The following is a 23,068-nucleotide window of genomic DNA, read 5'->3' as shown; positions in this document are numbered from 1 at the left end:
TGCAGGGCATATGCCTCAAAGTCCAAGGAACCTGGACTATTAGTATTAAGGGATGGTATCATTTGATTAATCAGTTCCCTCTTCAGGTTAAAAAGCTCTCTAGGTCTTGTAGAGGCTAAAATTAATCTATTGAAGAATAATGTTCTCTTGGCTGTTCAAAAGCTGAAGATTATTTTGATATTTTACTTTGTCTTCCTTAGTACCCAACTTTAGCCAGATATATTCAATTTGTCTATCCAAACTTTTTAATATTTGCAAATAATATTAATAAGAATAATTTTTGCAGAGGTGTTAGTGTGCTGGCGAGAGTAGCATCCAGAAAACTATTTCAGTTTTCATATGATTTGTAATGACACTGCCCAATATTTATTAGACAGAATTAAATTATGAAAGGAAATAAGCTTACCCATTGCATTATTTATGACAGAATCCAAAACCACTCCAGCATCCAAACCGAGCTTTGGGGATATGTTTATATCACATGTGTTACTCTTTATTGTCTTCTCTCTAAAATAGAAGCAGAATAGAACAATAAAGAAAATGAAGAAATGTTTCTATCACTAGGTATCTATCCATTCATCTATAAGAAGGTATAGCAAGTTTGCTCACCCATAATCAGGGTTCTACATATACAGCAGAATGAATTAGCCATAGTGCGTTGATGACATCATCCAGTGGTACTGACACAGACTCAGCTCTCAAAGCTCAATAAAACTTTATTAAACATGTGTGGAAGTTCCAGAGCGTGCATACTGCCTCATGAGCCCCTCAGTCTCTTTCAGAGCTTAAGCTATAGCAAGGTGGTCGACTCTCGAGGGAGGTAGGCATATATTAAGTATAGTTAATTCATCTTTCTTTCTATTGAGAATCCTATTTATAAGTAAGTAAACTTGCTTTCTCTGTCAACAAGTAGGCATGAATCAGAAAACACCCCGAAGGGAAAGCGCATAGCTGGAGAGGCAAGGCTGAGGCATGATGGTGGAGCCCAGGGGCTAGACAAGAGCCAAGAGCACTGGAGCAGGATAACTAGACAGAGTCAGGATCAGTGTTCACACAGATAGAGGTTCCCTGGGGCAGATTCTGAGAAGATTGATTGGACCAGCACTGTGTGCCTTCTGAGCATGTCTTATATATATCAGTGTCAATGTGGAGGTCACACAATCCTTGTCCAATCAAACTGCTGCAGAGGCATATCTGGCTCTCCTGGGATGTTTAGGTGGTTTCAATGTCTGTTTCAAAACAGAGTGAAGAACATTTTTAACAATGAATCTGGCAATGAAATGACTGTTTATATAGTTGCCTGGCTTATTTTTTGTAATCTCTTTATTTAAAGTCACAAATCACAGGTACAGATGAATATTTTGAAAATACAAAAAGATTCTTTCAGAGTAAATAGACAATAATAGGGCTAGCAAGCCATCAGTCAGATACAGGATCTAGACATCTTCACTGCCAATATAAATGCCAAATATTATTATATATTGCAATTTTATTATGTAGTGCAAATGAAATTCGTTCCATTACCACTATATATCTGCTAATATTGATTTCCAATAGTTAAGCAAAGGAATACATTTCCAATAATAGGCAATTGTTAATCATACAGTGGCAAAATCTGTATCAACAATTTCTCTTTGTTTAGATCAATATTCACCTCATTCTACCTTCCCAAAAAGACACAAAACAGCAGTAAAGGAAAGACGAACACCAATAATATCTTGCAGAACATCTTGAACTTGTCCCCAAAATGAATGAACAATCCCACCATACCATACATAAACTAATACAGGATGAAAAATCGGACTGGCTAAACACAGCATTATGGGGCAGATTTTATAAATCTGCGCACACGCGTACTTTTGTTTGCGCACCAGGCGCGAACAAGAGTACGCGGGATTTCAATAGATACGCGCGTATCCATTAAAATCCGGGGTCGGCGCGCGCAAGGCTGCCCAAAATCGGCAGCCTGCGCGCGCCGAGCCCCGCAGCCTGCCTTCGTTCCCTCCGAGGCCGCTCCGAAATCAGAGCGGCCTCGAAGGGAACTTTCCTTCGCCCTCCCCTCACCTTCCCCTCCCTAACCCACCCCCCCGGCCCTATTTAAACCTCCCCCCTACCTCTATCCCAAAAGTTACGCCTGCTGGAAGCAGGCATAGCTTTACGCGTGCCGGGCCGGCTGCCTCGCTCCATGTTCCAGTCCGGGGGCTGGTCCAGGGGCCGCTGTCACGCCCCCGGGCTGGAACCACGTCCTAGACACACCACCGGAATGCCGCGTCACTCCCGGCACGCCCCCCGACATGGCCCTCCATGCAAGCCCCGGGACTTATGCGCATCCCGGGGCTTAGGCTCGGTGCGCGCAGGGGGGGTTTGGGGTAGGTTTTCGGGGGGTACGCGCGTACCCCTTTGAAAATCTACCCCTATGAGTGCACGTCCCACACAGAAACCTTCGATCAGCAAATAAAGCACTCTTAACCATTCCCTCAGTAAAAACAGCGAGACTAACCCAAGTGAGAGAAAGGGCCTTATCACTAGCAGGCCCCACACTTTGGAACACAATGCCTACAGAGATCAGATTGCAAAGAGATCTCAAAACCTTTAAGAAAAGTTTTAAAACATGGCTTTTTAAACAAGCATTTTATAAAGAGACTGGACAATGAAAGTATACAGGAATAGGCAGAAGAACACCAGCTCACAGCACTATTCTAAGAATGTGCATTTTAATAATCTATGAACTCTACCTCACAATAAACGTAATTGTAAACACTATATATATGATTTTTACCCATGAACAGTACCTTACAGGTACACCTGGTCATGACCTACTTCACTAAACAAGTGATTGTCTTTAACGATTTATTGTAACTGAACCTTTTGTGGCACCTGTTAGAATGTACTATAGTACGCATTCACCTACATTAATTTATGTGCCTACATGTAAACCATTGCGATGGTATATTACTTAGCGACGGTATAGAAAAGCTTTTAAATAAACAAATAAATAAATAAACTTATGAAAATAAGAGACAAAAAACCCCACAGCCCCTCCATCAGAGAGGACTGGCATTACTAAATTTGGAGAAAAACATTGGATAGCTATAAGTGCAATGTAAAAGCTTATACATTAGTTCTCTCACTTTATTACACCTAGATAATTTCAAAGTAGCCAGCCATATATCATGCCAATCATCTGCATCTAGATTAACAGAGAGATCAGTGTTCCAGGTTTGAATCAAGGTTTCTGGAGTATCGGGGTCACAACTTTCCTCCATAAGTTACAAATATAATCTAGAAATCAATTTCTTACTGTATATAGGAAGTGTAAGAATTGCCTCTAATCCTGAACAAGGTTGAATCCCCTTTCCTGGCTGAATAAGTTTCATCAAATCTCTCCTCAACTACAAATATACATAATGAGTATAATCAGGAAGGTCAAATTCAACTTGTACGTTCTGAAAAAGATTTAATTCCATCTCTTGTCCAAATCTGATCCAATATCCTCAGTCTATTATTATACCAGGTTATCATATCTATAGACATTGTGACATTATACAAGGATAGGTTCCTTTTCCAGGATGCAACAGAAGCAGCCCATCCACCTGTTGCTTTATAAACTTGTTCACTAATCTCCACAGTTTTAATGTATGAGATAATATTGGACTGCTCCTCTAGGAGACATAGCAAGTAAAGAAGATAGTTCTATACCATTTAAGGGAAACCTTTCCAACTCCACCCAACTTGGTTCAGAAGAAATGGAAAACCAACGTTTTATGCTAAGGCCAGCTGCAATATAGTATAAGTGCAGATCAGAAATATCTAACCCCGCCCCACCCCCATAGCCCCTGGGGAGCTGTAGGGTAGCCAGTTTAATGCAAGGTGTCTTTTTTTTCTCCACAGAAAGGAAGAAATGGCACTATTTAAGTCTTGAAAAGATTTCTTTGGGACATGACAGCTTAAATGTTTAAAAAGCTATAAAAGTCATGGGAGAACCACCATCTTAACCAGATAAGCTCGTCCCAGCAATGAGATAGGGAGATCCAACCATTTCTGTAAATCAGTTTGAATTGTGTTATGACAGTAGGATAATTTGAAGTATATAATGTTTTCAAATGAGAGGAAACTTGAATACAAGACATTTAATATCAGAGTCCGCTAAAGTAAAATTGCGAATGGAGGCAGATATTTGCCTAGTACGACCCTAACATAACACCACTGATTTTGTATAATTAATTTTATATCCAGTAAGCATACCAAAGCTTTCCAAAAGAGATCTTAAAGCTGGACTAGAGGTGTCCATGTATGTTAAAAACAATAAAACAGGGGATACTTAGCATGTTGTAATTACAACATGCTAAGTATCCCCTGAGGAAGACTGGAGACAGTCGAAACATGGCCCATGTCGGGACAACTTGAGAAATAATACATCTACAGTGGGGCTAAGTATACTCGATCCTAGGATTTTTTTCCAGGATGTCAATGATTGAACAAACTGAATGACGGTGGACATCTAATTTGTGCTAGGAAAATAATTATTCTAGATTTTAGAAACACACAAACAAATAAGTTTTTCTGGGTTTTTGGGATAAAATTAAAATTTGAATACTAAAAAATAAAAAATATTTTTAGTAGATAGATATTAAATGTTGTGGAATAAATAAAGGAACAATACCAAATGATTGTACACTAAGTGCTTGAAGAAATGCTGAATTCGCCTGGGGCCCATTGCGTGGCGAGAGGCGATGGATTATAGTCCATTTGCACTACTACTGATGGTATTTGTTCCTATATAAATAGGTGATAAGGCTTTTGAATTTGTTATCTTAATAATTATAGAAGAGAACATTGTATATCCTCCTTTTTTTGTATTGAGTGTATTGAGTAAATTCGTGAGTGAGGATCTTTAGCTTCTGTGGATTGATTGAAAAACAATAAAATGTCATCTGCATACAATGATATCTTCTGAGTCTGTGATTGGATGGTAATACCCACAATGTCCATAGTTTTCCTTATTTTTTGTGCTAAAGGTTCTAATGCCAAATTAAATAAAGTAGGTGCGAGGGGACAGACTTGTCGTGTTCCCCTCACAATAGGAAAAGGAGAAAAAAGGACACCATTAATCAATACCTGGGCTTTGGGTTGTTGATATAATGCCCACACCAAATTCAAAAACTGAGAAGAAAATTCCAAATGTTGTAGTATCCGAAAAAGATATATCCATGAGACCCTATCAAATCCCTTATTAGCATCAAGTGAAACAATCGCTCCAAGTATTATAAATTGATTGGCCAAATTGACATTCCAGTGGGAGCATTGAGAGGAGAGGATCACCTTGCTGGTGGCTGAAAGGAATCAGTAAGTTTTTGCTTGGGACATTGTCTTTTTTAAAAAGTATTGGGACAAAGTTAACTATTTCGGAATATTATTTAGTGTGTTTGTGTATTTGTGCTTTTAATAGTCAGTAAGGTAGCGAATAAACAAGTTAGACTGTTTGTATTTTTAAATAGTCAGTCAGTAAGGCAGCTAAGTAAGCAGAACTTAGTGTTTGTATTTAAAAAAAAAAAAAAAAAAAAAGTAGCCAGAAGCTAGAAATAAGCTAGGAGCAGTGTATACCTAAGTAAAAAGGTTGAAAAGTTCAGTTCAGTTACTCACCTTGGAAAGATGTTGAGGTAGTGTGATTTGGTTTGAATAGGTACCAATCAAGAGAGCAGTGAGTCACTCTAGCTGACTAACTGAAGTTAGACTGTTTGTATTTCCCAACCCAGCCACCCCTAGCTCATCCTTTAATTTATAGGCAGGAGCCACTTTAAAAAAAACAAAACAAAACTTTATTGAGAGTTTGATCAGTCCCCTGTAGGCCACTACCAGACATATAGGGGTAGATTTTAAAAGGGTTACATGCATAAGTTATGCGCGTAACCCTTTTAAAACCCCCCTGCATGTGCCAAGCCTATTTTGCATAGGCTCGGCGGCGTGCGCAAGCCCCGGGGCGCGCGTAAGTCCTGGGGCTTCGCTAGGGGGCGTGTCGGGGGGGGGGGGGGGGACGACATTCCGGCATTCCGGGGGGCGTGTCGGGGGCGTGGTGCCGGCCCGGGGGCTCGGCCGAGGCCTCCGGAACAGCCCCCGGGTCGGGTGATAGCGCGCCACCCCCCGACACACCCCCTAGCGAAGCCCTGGGACTTACACGCGTCCTGGGGCTTGTGCGCATCGCCGAGCCTATGCAAAATAGGCTTGACACGCGTAGGGGGTTTTTAAAAGGGTTACGCACATAACTTATGCGCGTAACCCTTTTAAAATCTACTCCTATATGTCTGGTAGTGGCCTACAGGGGACTGATCAAACTCTCAATAAAGTTTTGTTTTTTTTTTTTGTGAAAGTGGCTCCTGCCTATAAATTAAAGGATGAGCTAGGGGTGGGCGGGTTGGGAAATACAAACAGTCTAACTTCAGTTAGTCAGCCATAGTGACTCACTGCTCTCTTGATTGGTACCTATTCAAACCAAAGGTAGGGGGGGGGTGTAGATAGGGCTGGGGGGGGTAGGTAGGGGAAGGGAGAGGAAGGTGGGAGGAGGCTGAAGGTGATACAAAATTATTTAGAGTAGTTAAATCACAAGCGGATTGTGTTACATTACAGGAGGTCCTTGTGAGACTGGAAGATTGAGCATCCAAATTGCAGATGATATTTAATGTGGACAAGTGTAAGGTGTTGCATATAGGGAAAAATAACCCTTTCTGTAGTTACACAATGTTAGGTTCCATATTTATTTATTTATTTGTTCTTTTTCTATACCGACGTTCATGACCCGTCATATCACATCGGTTTACATCAAACATAGGAGAAATACATTGAACAGGGGGTAAAAACTTGGTCGGTAACAGAGTATCAACATTTTTGCAAAACTATTTAGAGCATAACAATTATGAACAAAAACCTAGGGTGGGGAAAAGTAGAGGGTAACAGGGGAGATGGCGAGAAAGGGCTATTTGGGACCGAAGGATAAAAAGCAATATAAAAATATAACAATATAAAAATATAGCAATATAAAACAATATAAAAACGATATAACTTATATCTTCAGTATCTTAAGTATCCAGGGCTGTGGAATCACGAGAGTGGGGTAAGAGGAGACCTTGCGGTGAGAAGGGTGAGGGCGGGGGTACCCTGGAAGAGGAGGGTGTAGAGGGGGACGGGTAGAAAGAGAGTTGACAGAAGGGGGTAGAACGAGGATTGACAGGAGGGTTGACAATGGGGTAATGGGGGGTGCGGGAAAGTGGGATGGCCGGGAATTAAGGCTGAGCAGTAACGCAGGATGGGGAGAGTTCTACAGTCTACAGTTCTATAGTCATTTTTAAGAAAACGCTTGCTTAAAAAGCCAAGTCTTAAGTTTTTTCCTGAAAGTCAGCAGGCATTGTTCTTGGCGTAGGTCTGGGGGTAGTGCATTCCATTGTGAAGGAACAGCTGTGGAGAAAGCACGTTTCCTTATGGAAGCGGGGTGAGAGGACTTGGTGGGTGGAGCGTGAAGGGTATCTTTGTACGCTGCTCTGATCGGTCTGGTGGAAGTGTGTCGATGAAGCGGGATATCTAGTACCAGGGAGGACTGGTTATGGATGAACTTGTGTATGATGGTGAGGGCTTTGTGAAGGATTCTGAAATTAATGGGAAGCCAGTGCAGATCCGTAGGATGGGAGTGATGTGATCTCCTCGGTTAGAGTTGGTTAGTATCCTTGTGGCGGCGTTCTGGAGCATCTGTAATTGTTTCGTGGTGGTAGCGGGGAGGCCTAGTACGAGGGAGTTGCAGTAATCGATTTTTGAAAATAAGGTAGCTTGGAGAACCGTGCAGAGGTCGTGTAAGTGGAGGAGTGGTCTAAGCCTTTTCAGAACTTGTAATTTATAAAAGCATTCTTTAGTTGTATTATTGATGAATTTTTAAAAATTTAAACGGTTGTCCAATATAACGCCCAGGTCTCTCATTTGGGCCGTAGAGATTGTAGCGGAGGAGGGGAGGTTGATGAGAGGGGGGTTGTTGTCATCCAGCGAGATGAGAAGGAGCTCGGTTTTGGCCGTGTTGAGGACTAGATTGAGGCTGGAGAGGAGGAGGTTGATGGAATGTAGGCAGCTGTTCCAGAAGATGAGGGTTTTGGAGATGGATTCTGTGATTGGGATGAGGATTTGTACGTCATCGGCGTAGATGAAATGGGTTAACTCTAAATTAGCGAGGAGTTGGCAGAGAGGTAGGAGATAAATGTTGAAGAGAGTAGGGGAGAAGGGATGATCCTTTAGGCACTCCCAGCGTAGAACTGATGGGGTGAGATTCTTTGTTGCCTATTCTAACCTTGTAGTTTCTGTTACTTAGGAAGGACTTGAACCAACTAAGGACGGTTCCTGAAATGCCGATGTCCGAGAGGCGGTTGATAAGGATTGCATGGTTCACGGTATCAAACGCAGCGGAGATGTTGAGCAAAGCCAGTAGAAATGGTTGTCCTTTGTCTAATCCCATAAGGATGCTGTCCGTGAGAGAGATTAGGAGGGATTCGGTGTTTAGTGCTTTACGGAATCCAAACTGAACGGGGAAGAGAGTTTGGAGCTACCATTTGGAGGCTACCATTTGGAGCTACCCAGAAAAAAGATCTAAGCATCATAGTGGATAATACTTTGAAATTGTCGGCTCAGTGTGCTGCAAGCAGTCAAAAAAGCAAACAGAATATTAGGAATTATTAGGAAGGGAATGGTTAATAAAATGGAAAATGTCATAATGCCTTTGTATTGCTCCATGGTGAGACCACACCTCGAATACTGTGTATAATTCTGTCGCCGCATCTCAAAAAAGATAGAGTTGCGATGGAGAAGGTACAGAGAAGGGCAACCAAAATGATAAAGGGGATGGAACAACTCCCCTATGAGAAAAGGCTGAAGAGGTTAGGGCTGTTCAGCTTGGAGAAGAGACGGCTGAGGGGGGATATGATAGAGGTCTTTAAAATCATGATAGGTGTTGAGTGAGGAGATGTGAATGGGTTATTTACACTTTTGGATAATAGAAGGACTTGGGGACACTCCATGAAGTTGGCAAGTAGCACATTTAAGACTAATCGGAGAAAATTCTTTTTCACTCAATGCACAATAAAACTCTGGAATTTGTTGCCAGAGGATGTGGTTAGTGCAGTTAATGTAGCTGGGTTCAAAAATGGTTCCGATAAGTTCTTGGAGGAGAAGTCTATTAACTGCTATTAATCAATTGACTTAGGCAATAGCCACTGCTATTAATTGCATGAGTAGCATGGGATATTCTTAGTGTTTGGGTAATTGCCAGGTTCTTGTGGCCTGGTTTGGCCTCTGTTGGAAACAGGATGCTGGGTTTGATGGACCCTTGGTCTGACCCAGCATGGCAATTTCTTATGTTCTCTAAACCAGATCAAAAACCTTTGCCGTTTAAAGTGAAAGGATCTTCTGGTTGAAGGTTTCCTGGCAGAAATCAAAACATCTTCCACCTCTTTAAGGAGGGAGGAGAGAACTGCGTGTTCATCATCCATGCTGTGAGGGCCAGTGCTGGTATTTTCAGATGACAGAACCTGCCTTTCTTTTGGATGGTAAGTCAGAGAGGTTCCCAATGGAACCAGAGACTGAATTGACAGCTGTATGAGATAGGGATACCACACTTACCATGGCTAGGCTGGTACTATGAAGATTATCCCTGCCTTGTCCCACAGGAACATTTGGATGGTCCTGGCAAAGAATGGAATCAGTAGGCATGGATACAGTAGACAGACACTGCAGTCTAGCACAAAGCATCAGGAGTTGATCTGTAGCTGCTTGCATGCATGAGCAAACTTCTTGACCTTTCTGTTATTTTCTGAGGAGAACATATGGATCAATGGTTTTCCCCAGCCAATGAAGAAGTCATCTTGAGTGGTTGTAGCACTCTGCTAAGGCGGTCCTCCAACCTGTTCAGGATTCCCAAAAGATAGGTCACCTGGAGATGGGCACTGTGATGTCTTGCTCACAGCCAGATTCAGAAGTCCTCCTGGCAGAAAGCAAAGGAGCTTGTACATCCCTGCTTGTTTACTTAGAACATCTGGCTCAAGATTCTCTTTCCCCAAAGAAAGTGAGAGAAAGCCCTTTAAAGCTGAATTTTCAAAAGTTGCACAGGTAAAAAGTAGTTCCACATGTAAAATAGCATATACCTGAGTATATGCTATTTTAGAAACTTTATCGCACACGCATAAATCAGGGTCTGCGAGTAAATTTGTGCATGTAAAAAAAGGGGTGGGCCAGGGGCATTCTGGGGTGTAGCCAATAAATACACAAGTAAGTTATTATTTTATAAGCGATTTACGCATGTAAATTTGGCTGCTTACTTGCATATATTTATTCCTGCTCAATATCCGAAGTGATCATAAACGTCTTAAAAGTGTAATGCTGACTGGATAGGGAGATCTGGGTGAAATGAGGGAGCTTCAGGTTGAAGAGCCAGAAAGGTCTAGATGACCTGTAGATGGACTGGGAAAACTGGTAGACTAATTGGTAAAACTGGTAATTTCATGGTTGAAATTTTAGAAAATCTCCTGACTTATGTGTGTAAAAGGTGATTTATAGATGATTAATGCATCCAATTTATATGGGTTAAATCTGCTTGTGTATCACTTTAAAATTAGATGTAAAAATACATGGGTATAACAGTTGCACACACTTATCCGGCAAAATTCTGATTTATCTGGCTAAGTAGCAGCATTTTTGGATTTATCCAGTTATATTCCAAGTTATCTGGCTAAGTAGTGGGACTTATCCAGTCAAATTCCGATTTATGCGGCTATTTATCCAGCTAAGTCAGATACACAGATAAGTCTAAAAAGAGCGTTTTAAGACTTATTCAGCTAAGTAGAGGGTTTGCTGCTACTTAGCTGGGTAATCTGAATTTTTCCGGATAAGTGCCGTTACTAAGCTGAATAAAATCTGTACTTATCCAGATAAGTGCCGCTACTTAGCCAGATAACTTGGAATTTATCCGGATAAGTGCAAAAATGTATTTTCACATTTTTTTCATGGACACGCATGTTCCCAGATACATTTATTTATTTTTTAAATTTACTCTTTATTAGATATTTCTCAATTATAATACAATATCACATTTCTGTGCATTAAACAGGCAATCCAGTGCAAAAGCACATAAAAAAAACCACTTACATTCTTTTTCAACCATATCTTTAACTTTCACAATGAAGACAATAATGATTGGAGGCCTAAAAAATATATATCATCAAATATTGAACTTCAGGGAGAGGGGGTTGTTAAATCTATATTATTGGACTGTACTATTGCTGGGTTAGGTGTTCTCAAATTGACCTCACTTTTATCCCTTAAAAAAGTTTGGAGGTGAGAAGGTTCTATAAATATATATTTTTTCCCTTGAAAATTTATAAAACACTTGCTCGGATATTTCAAATAAAAAGTTGCTCCTATTTCCAAGGTTTTATTTTTCAAGAGTAAAAATTGCTTTCTCCTTGCCTGGGTAGGCTTGGATACATCTGGGAATATAAAGACCTTCTGCCCACAGAATAGAATATCTTTATTTTTAAAGAATTTCTCTAATATGAATTCTTTATCCCTTTCCATTACAAATGAAACAAACAATGTTGCTCTTTTAGAAATTATATCAATGGATTCCTCCAAGAAGGTGGAGACACTCAAGGTGTTCTCCCCCTCCCTCCCATTAGCTTCATTAATTGGGGCTGGAAAGTAATATATTTTAGATATTAAGGGAATTTCTTCACAAGCCAGATTTTCCCTCAAATATTTCTTAAACATCTCATACGGTGCAAGCAATCTGGTAATGGGAAAATTCACGAAACGCAAATTTCTAATTCTAAACAAATTCTCTAAATTTTCCAATTCATTATGTAACATGACATTATCAGATGTATGTAGATTTTCCATTAATTTAACATTTTGTAATTCTAAATTAATATTTTCCACTGATATTTCTACATCCCTCAATTTCTTCCCTTGTTCTTGTATAGCATCTTTGTTCCCATTAACAATAGCTGAAAGGGAAGAATTCATTAAAGACACATTAGAGTCCACTTTTAACAGCATCCTCCACAGATCTCCCATGGTAATTTTAGATTCGTCTACGGTGGTAGTCCGTAGACTATCTATTCTAACAGTTAAAGCTCCCTCACCTGCTTCATGCTGTTCTAGCCCTGGGCAGGGAGGTGTCGCAACTTTCAGTGACTGAGAAGTAACTTCAAAGCCACTTACTTTTGCACTTTCTTCAACGTCTGATGTTGCTCCTGATCTTCTTCCTATGGGCTGTAAAGGTGTCGGTCCCATGCCAGGACTTAAAGAGACATCCGAAATGTCTCTATCCGAGTCCTCCTGTGGCATATTTAACCTGCGAATATGAGAGTCCATAGGTCCTGTTATCTGTGGTGCCGGAGATGAGGTCACGAGCTTCGCCTTCCTTTTTCGCCCCATAAATTTACCAAAAATCCAACGCTAATGCGATAAAGGCAATCAAAGCTGATCTAAGCCGTGCGCGCCCCTTTGGCGCGCACGGCTTAGTCGACGCGCCGGCGGCAGCTACGCGCCGCAGCGTCGCAGGCTTTTAAACTCGCGGTCCTCGGCTGATGATGTCACAGTCGGGAGCCCCGCAGGTGCAAGCAGTTCTTATCGCTCTCCCTCCGATCAGCTGGGCAGGTTGTCGGCAGCCCCCTCTCACCAAAAACAGGCAGGCCCCGCTCTCACCTCCACACCGCGGGCTTTTAAACTCGCGGTCCTCGGCTGATGATGTCACAGTCGGGAGCCCCGCAGGTGCAAGCAGTTCTTATCGCTCTCCCTCCGATCAGCTGGGCAGGTTGTCGGCAGCCCCCTCTCACCAAAAACAGGCAGGCAGGCCCCCCCCAGATACATTTATGCGAACATACAGGCTATAAAATACTGGCGCAGTTTTGCACATGCCCATATATATGTGAACATGGGTGCAGATGTGCATGTTTAAAAGTTAGCCTTTAGAGCAGCGATTCTCAACCGGTGTGTCATGGCACACCAGTGTGTTGCCAAGCACTGGCAGGTGTGTCACGGATCCCGCTGTCCCATTGCCCCGGTTGTGCATCATTTCTCCCTTTTTCCAGCCCCTGTGGGTCAATAGGAAACCTCCTTTCTTCCTGCCCTCACTGCCCAATGGGAAGCCTCTTCCATTCTTCCTGCTCCCATGCAGGCCAATTGGAAGCCCCCTCCTTTCTATCTGCCAGTGGGAGTAGGAAGAAGGCAGGAAGCTTCTGATTGGCCGGTGAGGCAGGAAGAAGTGGCATCGCGTAGCCTGGGGATGGGGTGGTTTGAGGGGGTTGGGAGGAATGGAGGTGTGGAAGCTTAACCCAGACCCCGACCCAGCAAGGCCGCCATGGAAGCTCATCCCTGTGGCAGCGAAAAAGAAGGCTGGCCGGAGTAAATCCACGGCAGAATTGTAGCCCATCCCTGCACTCGAAGGAAGAAGAGGTTTGGCGGTGAGGCTCAGTGCATGCATGTGAGAATGACAGCATGGGTGTGGGTATGAATGGGTGCCTGGGGGAGAGCTTGGGTGTGTGGGTGTGAATGGGTGCCTGGGCGAGAGGAGAGTGTGGGTGCCTGGGTGAGAGCTTGGGTGTGTGGGTGTGAATGGGTGCCTGGGTGATAGCTTGGGTGTGTGATTGAGAGAGAGACCGAGACTGGTCATGGGGTCTAATTGGGTTTGTGTGTGTTTGTGTGACTGGTTGTGGGCCCTAAGGAAGAGGATTGTGAGGACAAAGCTTCAGCAGCCATTGCTGCTTCTGGTGAGTGCTATTGGCCTGGCCTATTGAGTATTATGTGATGTCTGCTGTTTTGAAATATTTTATTGATATTTGGACATGTTTTAATAATTTTTATGAGTTTTTAATTGTTGGATGTTATTCTGTTCAGCAGCTGTTTTGTAATATTTTTACTATAGCTTTACAGTTATTTCTGTGTGGGGCTCTATAGCAGCTTGGCTTATTCTGTTTTCCTAATAGGAAATGTATTAGTGATTAGAGACTGGTTTAATAGTTGAATTTCTTAGATAGGGTTGTTACTGTTTGAGTGTGTTCCATAATCCAGGTGTAACTTTGTGTGGGTTAGTTTGTGTGCATTATTGCAGATCTTGGGACTGTTAGGTGCTATATTTCTCTTTCCATTTCTCCAGGTTTGCACTGCATACAGAGTGGCTTTTTTGGTTTTCCATTCCAGTTTCTATCTCCATATTTATAATTTGTGTTTTTTCTGCACTTGGTGAAGTTCTGGGTGTGACCGAGATGAGGTATTTTACTAGCATGTAGGTATATGTATCAATCTTATTTGTTGTGTTTTCTCACTAGGACATGCATTACTGGTAAATTACTGTCTTTTCATAAGGAAGGCTATTGTACTTGGTAGTAAAGGGAATTTGTTTTGCTTTTACTGAGATGTCATCAGAACCAGAATATCTTTTTTTATGGCAAGTTGTACAGGGTAGTTCCCTAGTTCTGCTCTGCACCCATTGCTGGGGGTCAAGGGGTTCCTGTGGATGCAGAGTATATGTTTACATTTAGCCTCGTGATGGTCACATGTTCAGTGTTTCACACATTTTAAAACCATCTGTCAGGTGTGTCCCGGCCAAATAAAGGTTGAGAACCACTGCTTTAGAGCAGTGGTCCCCAACCCTGTCTTGGGGGCCCACCAGTCAGTCGGGTTTTGAGGATATCCACAATGAATATGCATGAGAGAAAATTTGCATGTTATGGAGGCAGTGAGTCCCATACCTCGGCCAATATTCTATCAGTCATAAGAGAGATGCTGGAGGGTTGATAGCTAGACAGGAGAGCTAAGAATTTAAAATACAGGTTTCTTTGTTACAGACAATAGCAAAAATATTATTAAGGCAAAACACAATGGGTGCTTAGAGGGTATCTGATGTTTTGCACACACGCTGCACCTGGTACTGAAGGATGCCCTGGGGCTGGTGTCCAAGACCTAGCAGAGACTTTAAAGAAGTGCAGGAAAATTATGGGGCATTTCCACAGAAGTGTAAAGGCAGAGCAGCTTCTCTAAGGGGTAGATTTTCAGAGCCCTGCTCGCCTAAATCCGCCCAAAACCGGGCGGATTTACGCGAGCAGGGCCCTGCGCGCCGGTGAGCCTATTTTACATAGGCTCACCGGCGCGCGCAGAACCCCGGGACTCGCGTAAGTCCCGGGGTTTTCGGAGTGGGCGTGTCGGGAGGCATGTCGGGGGGCGGGGCCGGAGCGCGCGGCGTTTTGGGGGCGGGTACGGGGGCGTGGCTACGGCCCGGGGGCGTGGCCGCGCCCTCTGTACCCGCCCCCAGGACGCGGCCCGGCGCGCAGGATGCCCGCTGGCGCGCGGGGATTTACGCCTCCCTCCGGGAGGCGTAAATCCCCCGACAAAGGTAGGATGGGGGTTTAGACAGGGCCGGGCGGGTGGGTTAGGTAGGGGAAGGGAGGGGAGGGCAAAGGAAAGTTCCCTTCTAGGCCGCTCCGATTTCGGAGCGGCCTAGGAGGGAACGGGGGTAGGCTGTGCGGCTCGGCGCGCGCAGGCTATACGAAATCGATAGCCTTGCGCGCGCCGATCCAGGATTTTAGCCGATACGCGCGACTACGCGCGTATCTACTAAAATCCAGCGTACTTTTGTTTGCGCCTGGAGCGCAAACAAAAGTAGGCTGTTCGCGCTCGTCTGAAAATCTACCCCTAAGAGAAGTAAGAAGAAAATTGGGATGCATCTCAAGCGCCTTTTTGTTGATATTGGCATCCACTGGAATTCCATTAGGTGAGTGGAGAGCGAGACACACCAGCGGAGAAATCCAAATAATATAGGGGTATATCAGATCAGATGAATCATCTACAGGCACAAATACCATAATGAAGTAGAAGAGGTATTTATTTGCTCAGTTCAGTTATCAGACAGATGTATCTTACATATGAATACAACGTATGCAATGGTTGTAGTATCACTGTTAGTCCCCCAAGGGTAGCCGTGCAGAAGGTTAGAGAAACATAGTTGCGAGAAGCTTTGACAATAATGCCGTTCAGCGTGACAGTTTGGAATTCAACATATCTGATGTGGCAGAGGTTAGTGGAGCAGCAGACACCCATTTCTAATCTATCACAGGAAAAAGGGGTAGGTGTGAATTGCCCCTTGGAGCATCATCATTGGTTTGTCCATAAAAGCGTTAGTATTAGGGAAGAAATACTGATATTTTTAAAATGCAATATCCCTTTGCTTTGGTTTCCAAAATGTTCATGTGAGTGGCAAGATGATTAAAAACACCTGAAGACCTTACTGGCACTCTCCCTGCCACCAGGGCCTACCATGACCCAGATATACCTTCCCAGGGCTCTATTATCTTTCTGCCTGCCTGCTATACCCCTAGTACCATAACAGGAATCCAAAGAGTGAGATAAGAGACAGGTTGGCCAGATACAGGAGATTATTTGCATTCTGCTCCACTGATGTGCCAATACTTTGTTGCCTAGGTGTCTCCAGAAGTCATCATGGACTGATGAAAATAACAAAGCAATCCCTTCAGGTTTAAGTTAAGTAGACCTCTTTTGATGATGTTTATTTGCAACAAAAAATGACTTAAAAATAATTTTTTTGTTGCAAATAAACATCATCAAAAGGTATCAGTCTCTCATGTACTTGATGATGCAAGCAGTCCACAAACTGTAGCACCTCTGCTTTCATTCTTATGTCCTGCTGGAAGCCCTCCAACTTTTCCATCAGACAGTTTACTATTGGGATCACATCATCCAAGGGGGCACTTTTGGAACTCATGTGAGATACTCATGTTCTTATGCTCTTATGCTATGCCATTGCCTAACTATGTTCATTGGAGGTATGGTGCTTTCATTTTGTTTCCGGTATGTACTTGGGGTGCTTATTTTTCCCCAGAAAAAAAGTTTAAAAAAAACTTTAAAAAATATTAACCTCCCTTTCCATCTATTTTAGGAATGTTTGTTTTGTTCTAACCTCTCTATAATGATCCCAGCCTGATTCTCCCACCATTTGTTGATTCCACTGGGATGGTTTGACTACAGAGAAAAAATGTGAAATAAGACAAAAGAAACAAGTTTCTCTCCTACCATGGACATGCTGCCTCATAATCATCCATCCAGCTTGCATACTACTAAGGAGGACTTGCTGCCACATGCCAACCTGCCATAATATTGTTGATGTCTCTTTTGGAACCTTGGGGTATTCTTCCTAGCCACACTTGTACTCTTCTTGGTTTGTTATACTGAGGTATTTTATCCCCAGAACAAACATTTGAAAAAAAGACACTACCACAGCATGCCACCTTTTCTATTCTTCTTCCTTTCTCCAATCCTTCCACAATCTCAGCCTGGTTCTCCCGCTTTGTTTCATGGTTGATTATACTGGGATGGTTTGTCAAAAAAAGCCCTTATTCAGAAGGAAAAAAAATATAAGCACAAGAGAAAAGATGTCAAGAGAAACCATTTACTGAATGTCATTACAGCTAGAGTAGTAAGAGAACTCATGCTAAGCCAGAAAATAGGAAATGGAACAGCCAGAGTTCTGCTGCAGAATATGGGAAAACGTTTCCAAAAAAACCAATCCCCAAATTAAATAAAAAGCTTAATTTGTGAAACTAGTTTCATCTTCTAAATAAATATAGTAACATAGTAATTACAGCAGAAAAAGACCAAATGGTCTATCCAGTCTGCCCAGCAAAATTCTTATGGTAGGAGCTGCTACTCGTGCAAAATACTCCCATGTTTCTGCTAAGGGTAGTAACTGCTGCTCCTTGCAGTTTGCCCCCAATCCTTCGTTATAGGTAATAATATTAACAATCAAAACCAAGCAACTGTCAAACCCATAACAAAATTATTGCTAGCAACTTTTTTACAGGGTGAGCAGCCTTCCTGATAATTCATACAATGCTGCTGCTTGACAGCACCTTGCTTTTGGACTTGGCCATAGAAGTAGTCCTGCACTTTTTCCTAATGTCTGCATGTCAGTACTCTGAACCATAAACATCAGGGCCCAGTGTTGGCAGTCATCTGAATCCAATGCCTCTTTTCTCCCTGCTGTCAAAGCGGAGAATGATGCAGTTGTGTCAAAATCATGTAAGCTAATTGGTTAAGGGTAGTAATCCCCAAGCCTTCTGTTAAGGGTAGTAGTTGCCGCTCCATGCTGGTTACTCCCTATACACTCTTTTCTTAATTTCCAGCTCTAGCCTTTAGGGATTCATAGTGTTTATCCAATGCCTTTTTGAATTTGTTTATTGTTTTTGTCTTCACTACCCTCTCTGTGAAGAAATCAGTGATATTGGTTTCATTTGGAAAGCCCATTTTACAAGAAAATCAAAATTCCATCCAGCACCTTTGGGATCTTTATGCCACCCAGTCTTGCTTTCATGTCCATATCTTACACCTTGTAGTCCTTTGCCACTGTGCCTTTCTATTGTACCCCAGACCTTACACTTTGAGTTGTTCTTGCCAGTCTGGGGGATGCTTTGCACTTCTCATTTTGCTTTGGTGTCTTGAAGCCACTCTTTGTGCTGCTTGGTCCCTTTATCAGTGCCTGCCTTGGGGATTTTCCTGCCACATTTTCTGCTTTGTTCCTCCTTCATGGGCTTTAGGATGCTGATGCCACTTTTGGTGCCAGCTTGCCATTCAAGATGCCATCAAGGGTTTATGTCACTGTTGTTGGTGCCCTCTTTTGGAACCTTGAGGTGCTCTTCCCACTTTTGCTGCTTTTTTGCTCCTTTCACAGTGATTTTAAAAAACTCCTGCTAATGCTGGCACCCTTTACCCCTTTATGGAGCCTTAGGCCAATCATGCAATTTTTGGTGCCACTTTCCACAGTCTTTCTAGGTACGTTGGAGTTCATTCCCTCTTTTGATTATTTCTTCCCACAAGTTCTAAAGCAATTGATTAGAAAACACCAATTCTGGAGCACAATATAGGATGTAATGCTTCCCCCATTAACTTTAATTTATTTATTTTAACTTTTTTCTATACCGTCGTTCAGAAGGGTACTGTCACAACGGTTTACAGTAAAGCACATAAAAATGATGCTAAAATATATCAAATTACACAGGTGCCATTAAGGTTCGGTAACATAGTTTGTAAACAATATTAATTGGTAAGTGTGATAAATCATGTCCATTTCTCATTGTATCAGTTTTGGATACGAGATTAGTTTTATCATTGTACTTTTGTCCTTTATTGATGAATGAAAAAAAAAAAGATTAAACTAAAATAACAAATAAAAACTACACACATATTGATTTTGATTATGTGTGTGGATGTTCAATTGTTTGTATCTTGCATTTCCATGGGTACTATTCTCCCTTCTCTTTTTGATAAGCTTGTTTAATGAGCCAAGTTTAATAAGCTTGTTTAAAGAACCAGGTTTTTAATGGCAAACAGAAATTAAACAAACAAAAAAAGCAATTCCTTTTTCATTTTGAAGCTAAAGAAATGGTCCCCATAAGATACATTTTGAAACAAAACTAAATTTTTTCTTCTGCACATCCTTAACCTGGAATAGAATGCCTGGCCACATTCCTGAGGAAGGATAAGCTCAACTGCCTTCTGCTGAAGGAGTGACTCCACTTCCAGTTGGGATGACTGAGAAAAGTTGGAGCTGAAGACTGAAATTTGTGAGAGTCAGAGGAAGGTGAATCATAAATGGTAGCCATATGCCACAATTTTCAGGAGCCACTGGTCTTTAGAGATATGAAGCCATTCCAGAAAAAAGGACACTTCTACCCATTGGAGGAGGTGGATCTCAAATTCATCAAATAGTTGTCCCAGGTTTTGGATGAGCCTGCTTCTAAGCCATTTGTTGACACCTTCCTCTGTCGACCTCGGTGGGCAGCTTTTGCTGCTGAGAGTGGGGGCAACTTGAAGATTCTGAAAAGAGTGGAAACAGCATATTTAAAGGAATGGATGCTGTGGTACCAAGATGAACGGTCAAGGCTTTTATCTCTTTTAAGTGCTTTATTTTAATGTGCATGAAACCCACTAGGATTCACAGTTCACAAAACACAATTCAGACTAGCTTTGTAAAGAACTGTCTTCTCCTGTTTTACACAGCAACATAAATAGGCCAGCTATTCTCAAGAAGCTACCTGTCCCTTTTTACTCACATTTAGTCCAGGGGTCTCCCCTTGCTCTCCTCTCAGTCTACATTATATTCCCAGGCCAGAAGAGATAGGCTGTACCCAGAATTCTCTGGTCTTAAGGTGGATCAGGTTCAGATAATAAGCTGTTTTGTGGTCCATGGGTATATAATCCTGTCACTCTCTCTCAGATCAACCTTACAGGGTTGAGTGCTTGCCTGTGCCAGGGCTACCTCCCTGGGCTAATAAAGCCCTCTTCCCCCTTCTATGGGTCTAGAGGTTGGCTTAACTGCAACTGACCATCTATCCCTAACCAGGTGAGAGTCTTTGTTCCTCTCCCTGGGAGTTCTACTGCCCACGGTCCTTGAATCCTGGATTAGGTTGAATCCTTTCTTAGCAATTCCGTGATCCAAACACTTATTCTGTTTAGGGTATCCTTTATAGTCTGTTCTGTTCGGTTTAGTCCTGAAGTAGTCCCAAAGTGCCTCAAGTTGTAGATAGTCACATCCTATTACCACTGGATACGGGAGTTGAGACAGAATTCTGACCTCCGTACAGGTCTTTCCTGCAGTCATTGTCAGTACCACTTGACCATCGGGGTATTGTTGTTGATCTCCATGTACACATGCAAGGGTTGACTTTCTCTTATAGCTAAACCCTATTTTTCTACTTAGCTCCTTTCTCACAAGTATTTTGCTGCATCCCAAGTTTATTAAAACTTGGGTGGGGACTTCAACTTGACTGGGCCACAAAGACTGCCAGTCCCAGACATGGACCATCTACCAGGTTACTGCTTTGCAGCTTCACAAAAGTATGGGCCACTCCAGTTCCCACTCTTCATTCTCAAGATGGGAATCGCCAACATGCTTAATCACTTTTCCCTTCCCTTATTTGATTGGCGCTTTTTTGAAATTCCTTTAAATAGAGGCAACTCAGCATTCATAAGAAGTTAAAGAGAATTGTTCTCACAATTAAGATAAATGCATTTCTGGATAATTTTCAATGATTTGGCAATTGCAACACTGGGCACATTTTTGTATTTTTAACTGAATACACAAAAAATTATATATATAAAAAAGAAGAAAGGATTTTTCTCAAAAATAAATAAAGAGGTTTTTTAGATCTGAGATTGTCCTATCTGAGCCCGGATTCAGTCTTTGAAGTTTCCATTTAGTACTGAGATCTTTTCCTCTTTATACACAAATAATAGATACAAATAATATAAAATATAAATTGTTGAAAAAGAGTTAGTAGAACTAGCAAACAATTGTAGCAACATAGGCTTTGTTGTTGAATATTCTGTAGCCTTTGTTTCCCTTATTGTTCTCATCTAAATACTGACAGTCTTTGGTGAAATGGTCTCACCTGCCACAAGTAAAACAAATTGAGGAACTTTCTGGCTGTCCTCTGATTGTCAAGGTGGGATCCCACTGCCCTGAGGATGGTTGCTGGGTCCACCTACCCTACTTGTCAGGTTCAGGCATCTGGATAGGATCTCTCTCTATTCTGGTCATACCTCAAGGCATCCTGTTTGTAGATGGGCTTGATGGAAGGCGTTAGCTGAGTCTATGGCTGATTCCAGGGTAAGCTTGGTACGTTGGCATACCTATCATCACACGGATGAATGTAGGCTCTCTATAAATTGTTCAAGCAAGACTAAGTTGTCTTCATCTCAGCCTGACTTCACATTAGGCTGTAGTAATTTCCACTCAAGGTCTTTGAGATGATGGAAAAGATTCCTAGGGTTTTCTCTGAAGAGAAGAGTCCCTTTCCAGAACCACAGTCAATATGTCTTCTCGTTTTACCCAGCCCTTTCGAGTATAGCTACCTCAACGTATGGATAACTAGCCCATCCACCTGGGCTTGCAGACTGATATGCTACTTGACTGGACCCAGTCAATAAGTTTCTCAGATATATGGTCCTGTCCACCTTGGGCCACCTGGTCAGTTGAGCAGCCTGCTCAAAGTGCCCTAGAAAAACTTCTTGATCTCCCAGTTCTACCTCGAGGATTATGGGAGCTGTCTTTGTACACTGTTTAGCAATAACTTGAAAAGCTTCCCACAGCACAATCAAGGTTGCTTGTATGGTACTCAAATTTTCTAGGAGACACCGTTGTTCCGCAACCTGGCTCTGTATAACAATCTGTAACTGTAATTGTCTCTCAATGAAGGCCTGAATCACTTACTCCATTCTTCATGGAGGACAGGGAAAAACAAAACCCCTCTTTCCTATCTTATACAAAATACACTCCTGCCTGTTCGGTTCTAACTTACTTGCTTTTCTCCTGTTTCAGGTGGGGCTAGCCTCATTGGCCTGTTATAATGAACTCCCGAACTATCTCGGTAGCTAGGTCCCAGGAAAGTTCCCACAGTTTTCTTCTGGGTGTATATTTTTCTCCTATATTTTTTTGGCCCAGATGAAAGAAAAAAGAATTCTCTCTTTTCTTCTTTGTTATCTTTGAGCACTGTTCTGTACTGCTATATAACTCACCATTTCTTGCTCTGTGAAACCATTTAGAGCCAACAGGCTTCCAAACAAAATTCTTCTCTGTTCTGAGGCATGGATTTCTGGCTGTAACCTTGCTCAGTCAGCAAGTCCCCAAGCTGACACCTTATGTGGCACAGAGATGAGCAGGCAACACTTTTTCCTCTTTTAAGTGCTTTACTTTACAGTGCAACAAAACCACCAGCATTCACACAACACAATTCAGGCTAGCTTTGCAAAGAACTGCCGTCTTCTATTTTACAGCAACATAAAAGGCCAGCTATTCTCAAGGGGATGCCAGTCCCTTCTTACTCATATTTCTGGAGTCCTGGGGCTTCCCCTTGCTCTCCTCTCAGCTTACATTACAACCTGGGCCAAAGGAGATAAGACAGGGAATTCTGGGTTCAGATAGCTAAGCTATGTACTTAAGGTATTCTGTTGTCACTGGGTATATACACCCTGTCAC

At 42.3% G+C, this 23,068-nt stretch overlaps 1 protein-coding gene across 3 annotated transcripts in view; it reads right to left on the bottom strand.

Annotated features, from left to right (window-relative positions):
* LRRC36 (leucine rich repeat containing 36) overlaps nucleotides 1-23,068 on the bottom strand; it is a 287,868-nt gene that overhangs the window by 216,107 nt on the left and 48,693 nt on the right. For all 3 annotated transcript variants that reach the window (XM_029608785.1, XM_029608787.1, XM_029608786.1), the window contains exon 5: nucleotides 407-507. In XM_029608785.1, coding sequence (XP_029464645.1) covers nucleotides 407-507 — 101 coding nt within the window. The remainder of the gene's footprint in view (nucleotides 1-406; nucleotides 508-23,068) is intronic.

Source organism: Rhinatrema bivittatum, chromosome 7 (genome assembly GCF_901001135.1).
Source record: "Rhinatrema bivittatum chromosome 7, aRhiBiv1.1, whole genome shotgun sequence".
Lineage (NCBI taxonomy): Eukaryota > Metazoa > Chordata > Amphibia > Gymnophiona > Rhinatrematidae > Rhinatrema > Rhinatrema bivittatum.
This window is presented reverse-complemented; position numbering and strand designations above follow the sequence as displayed.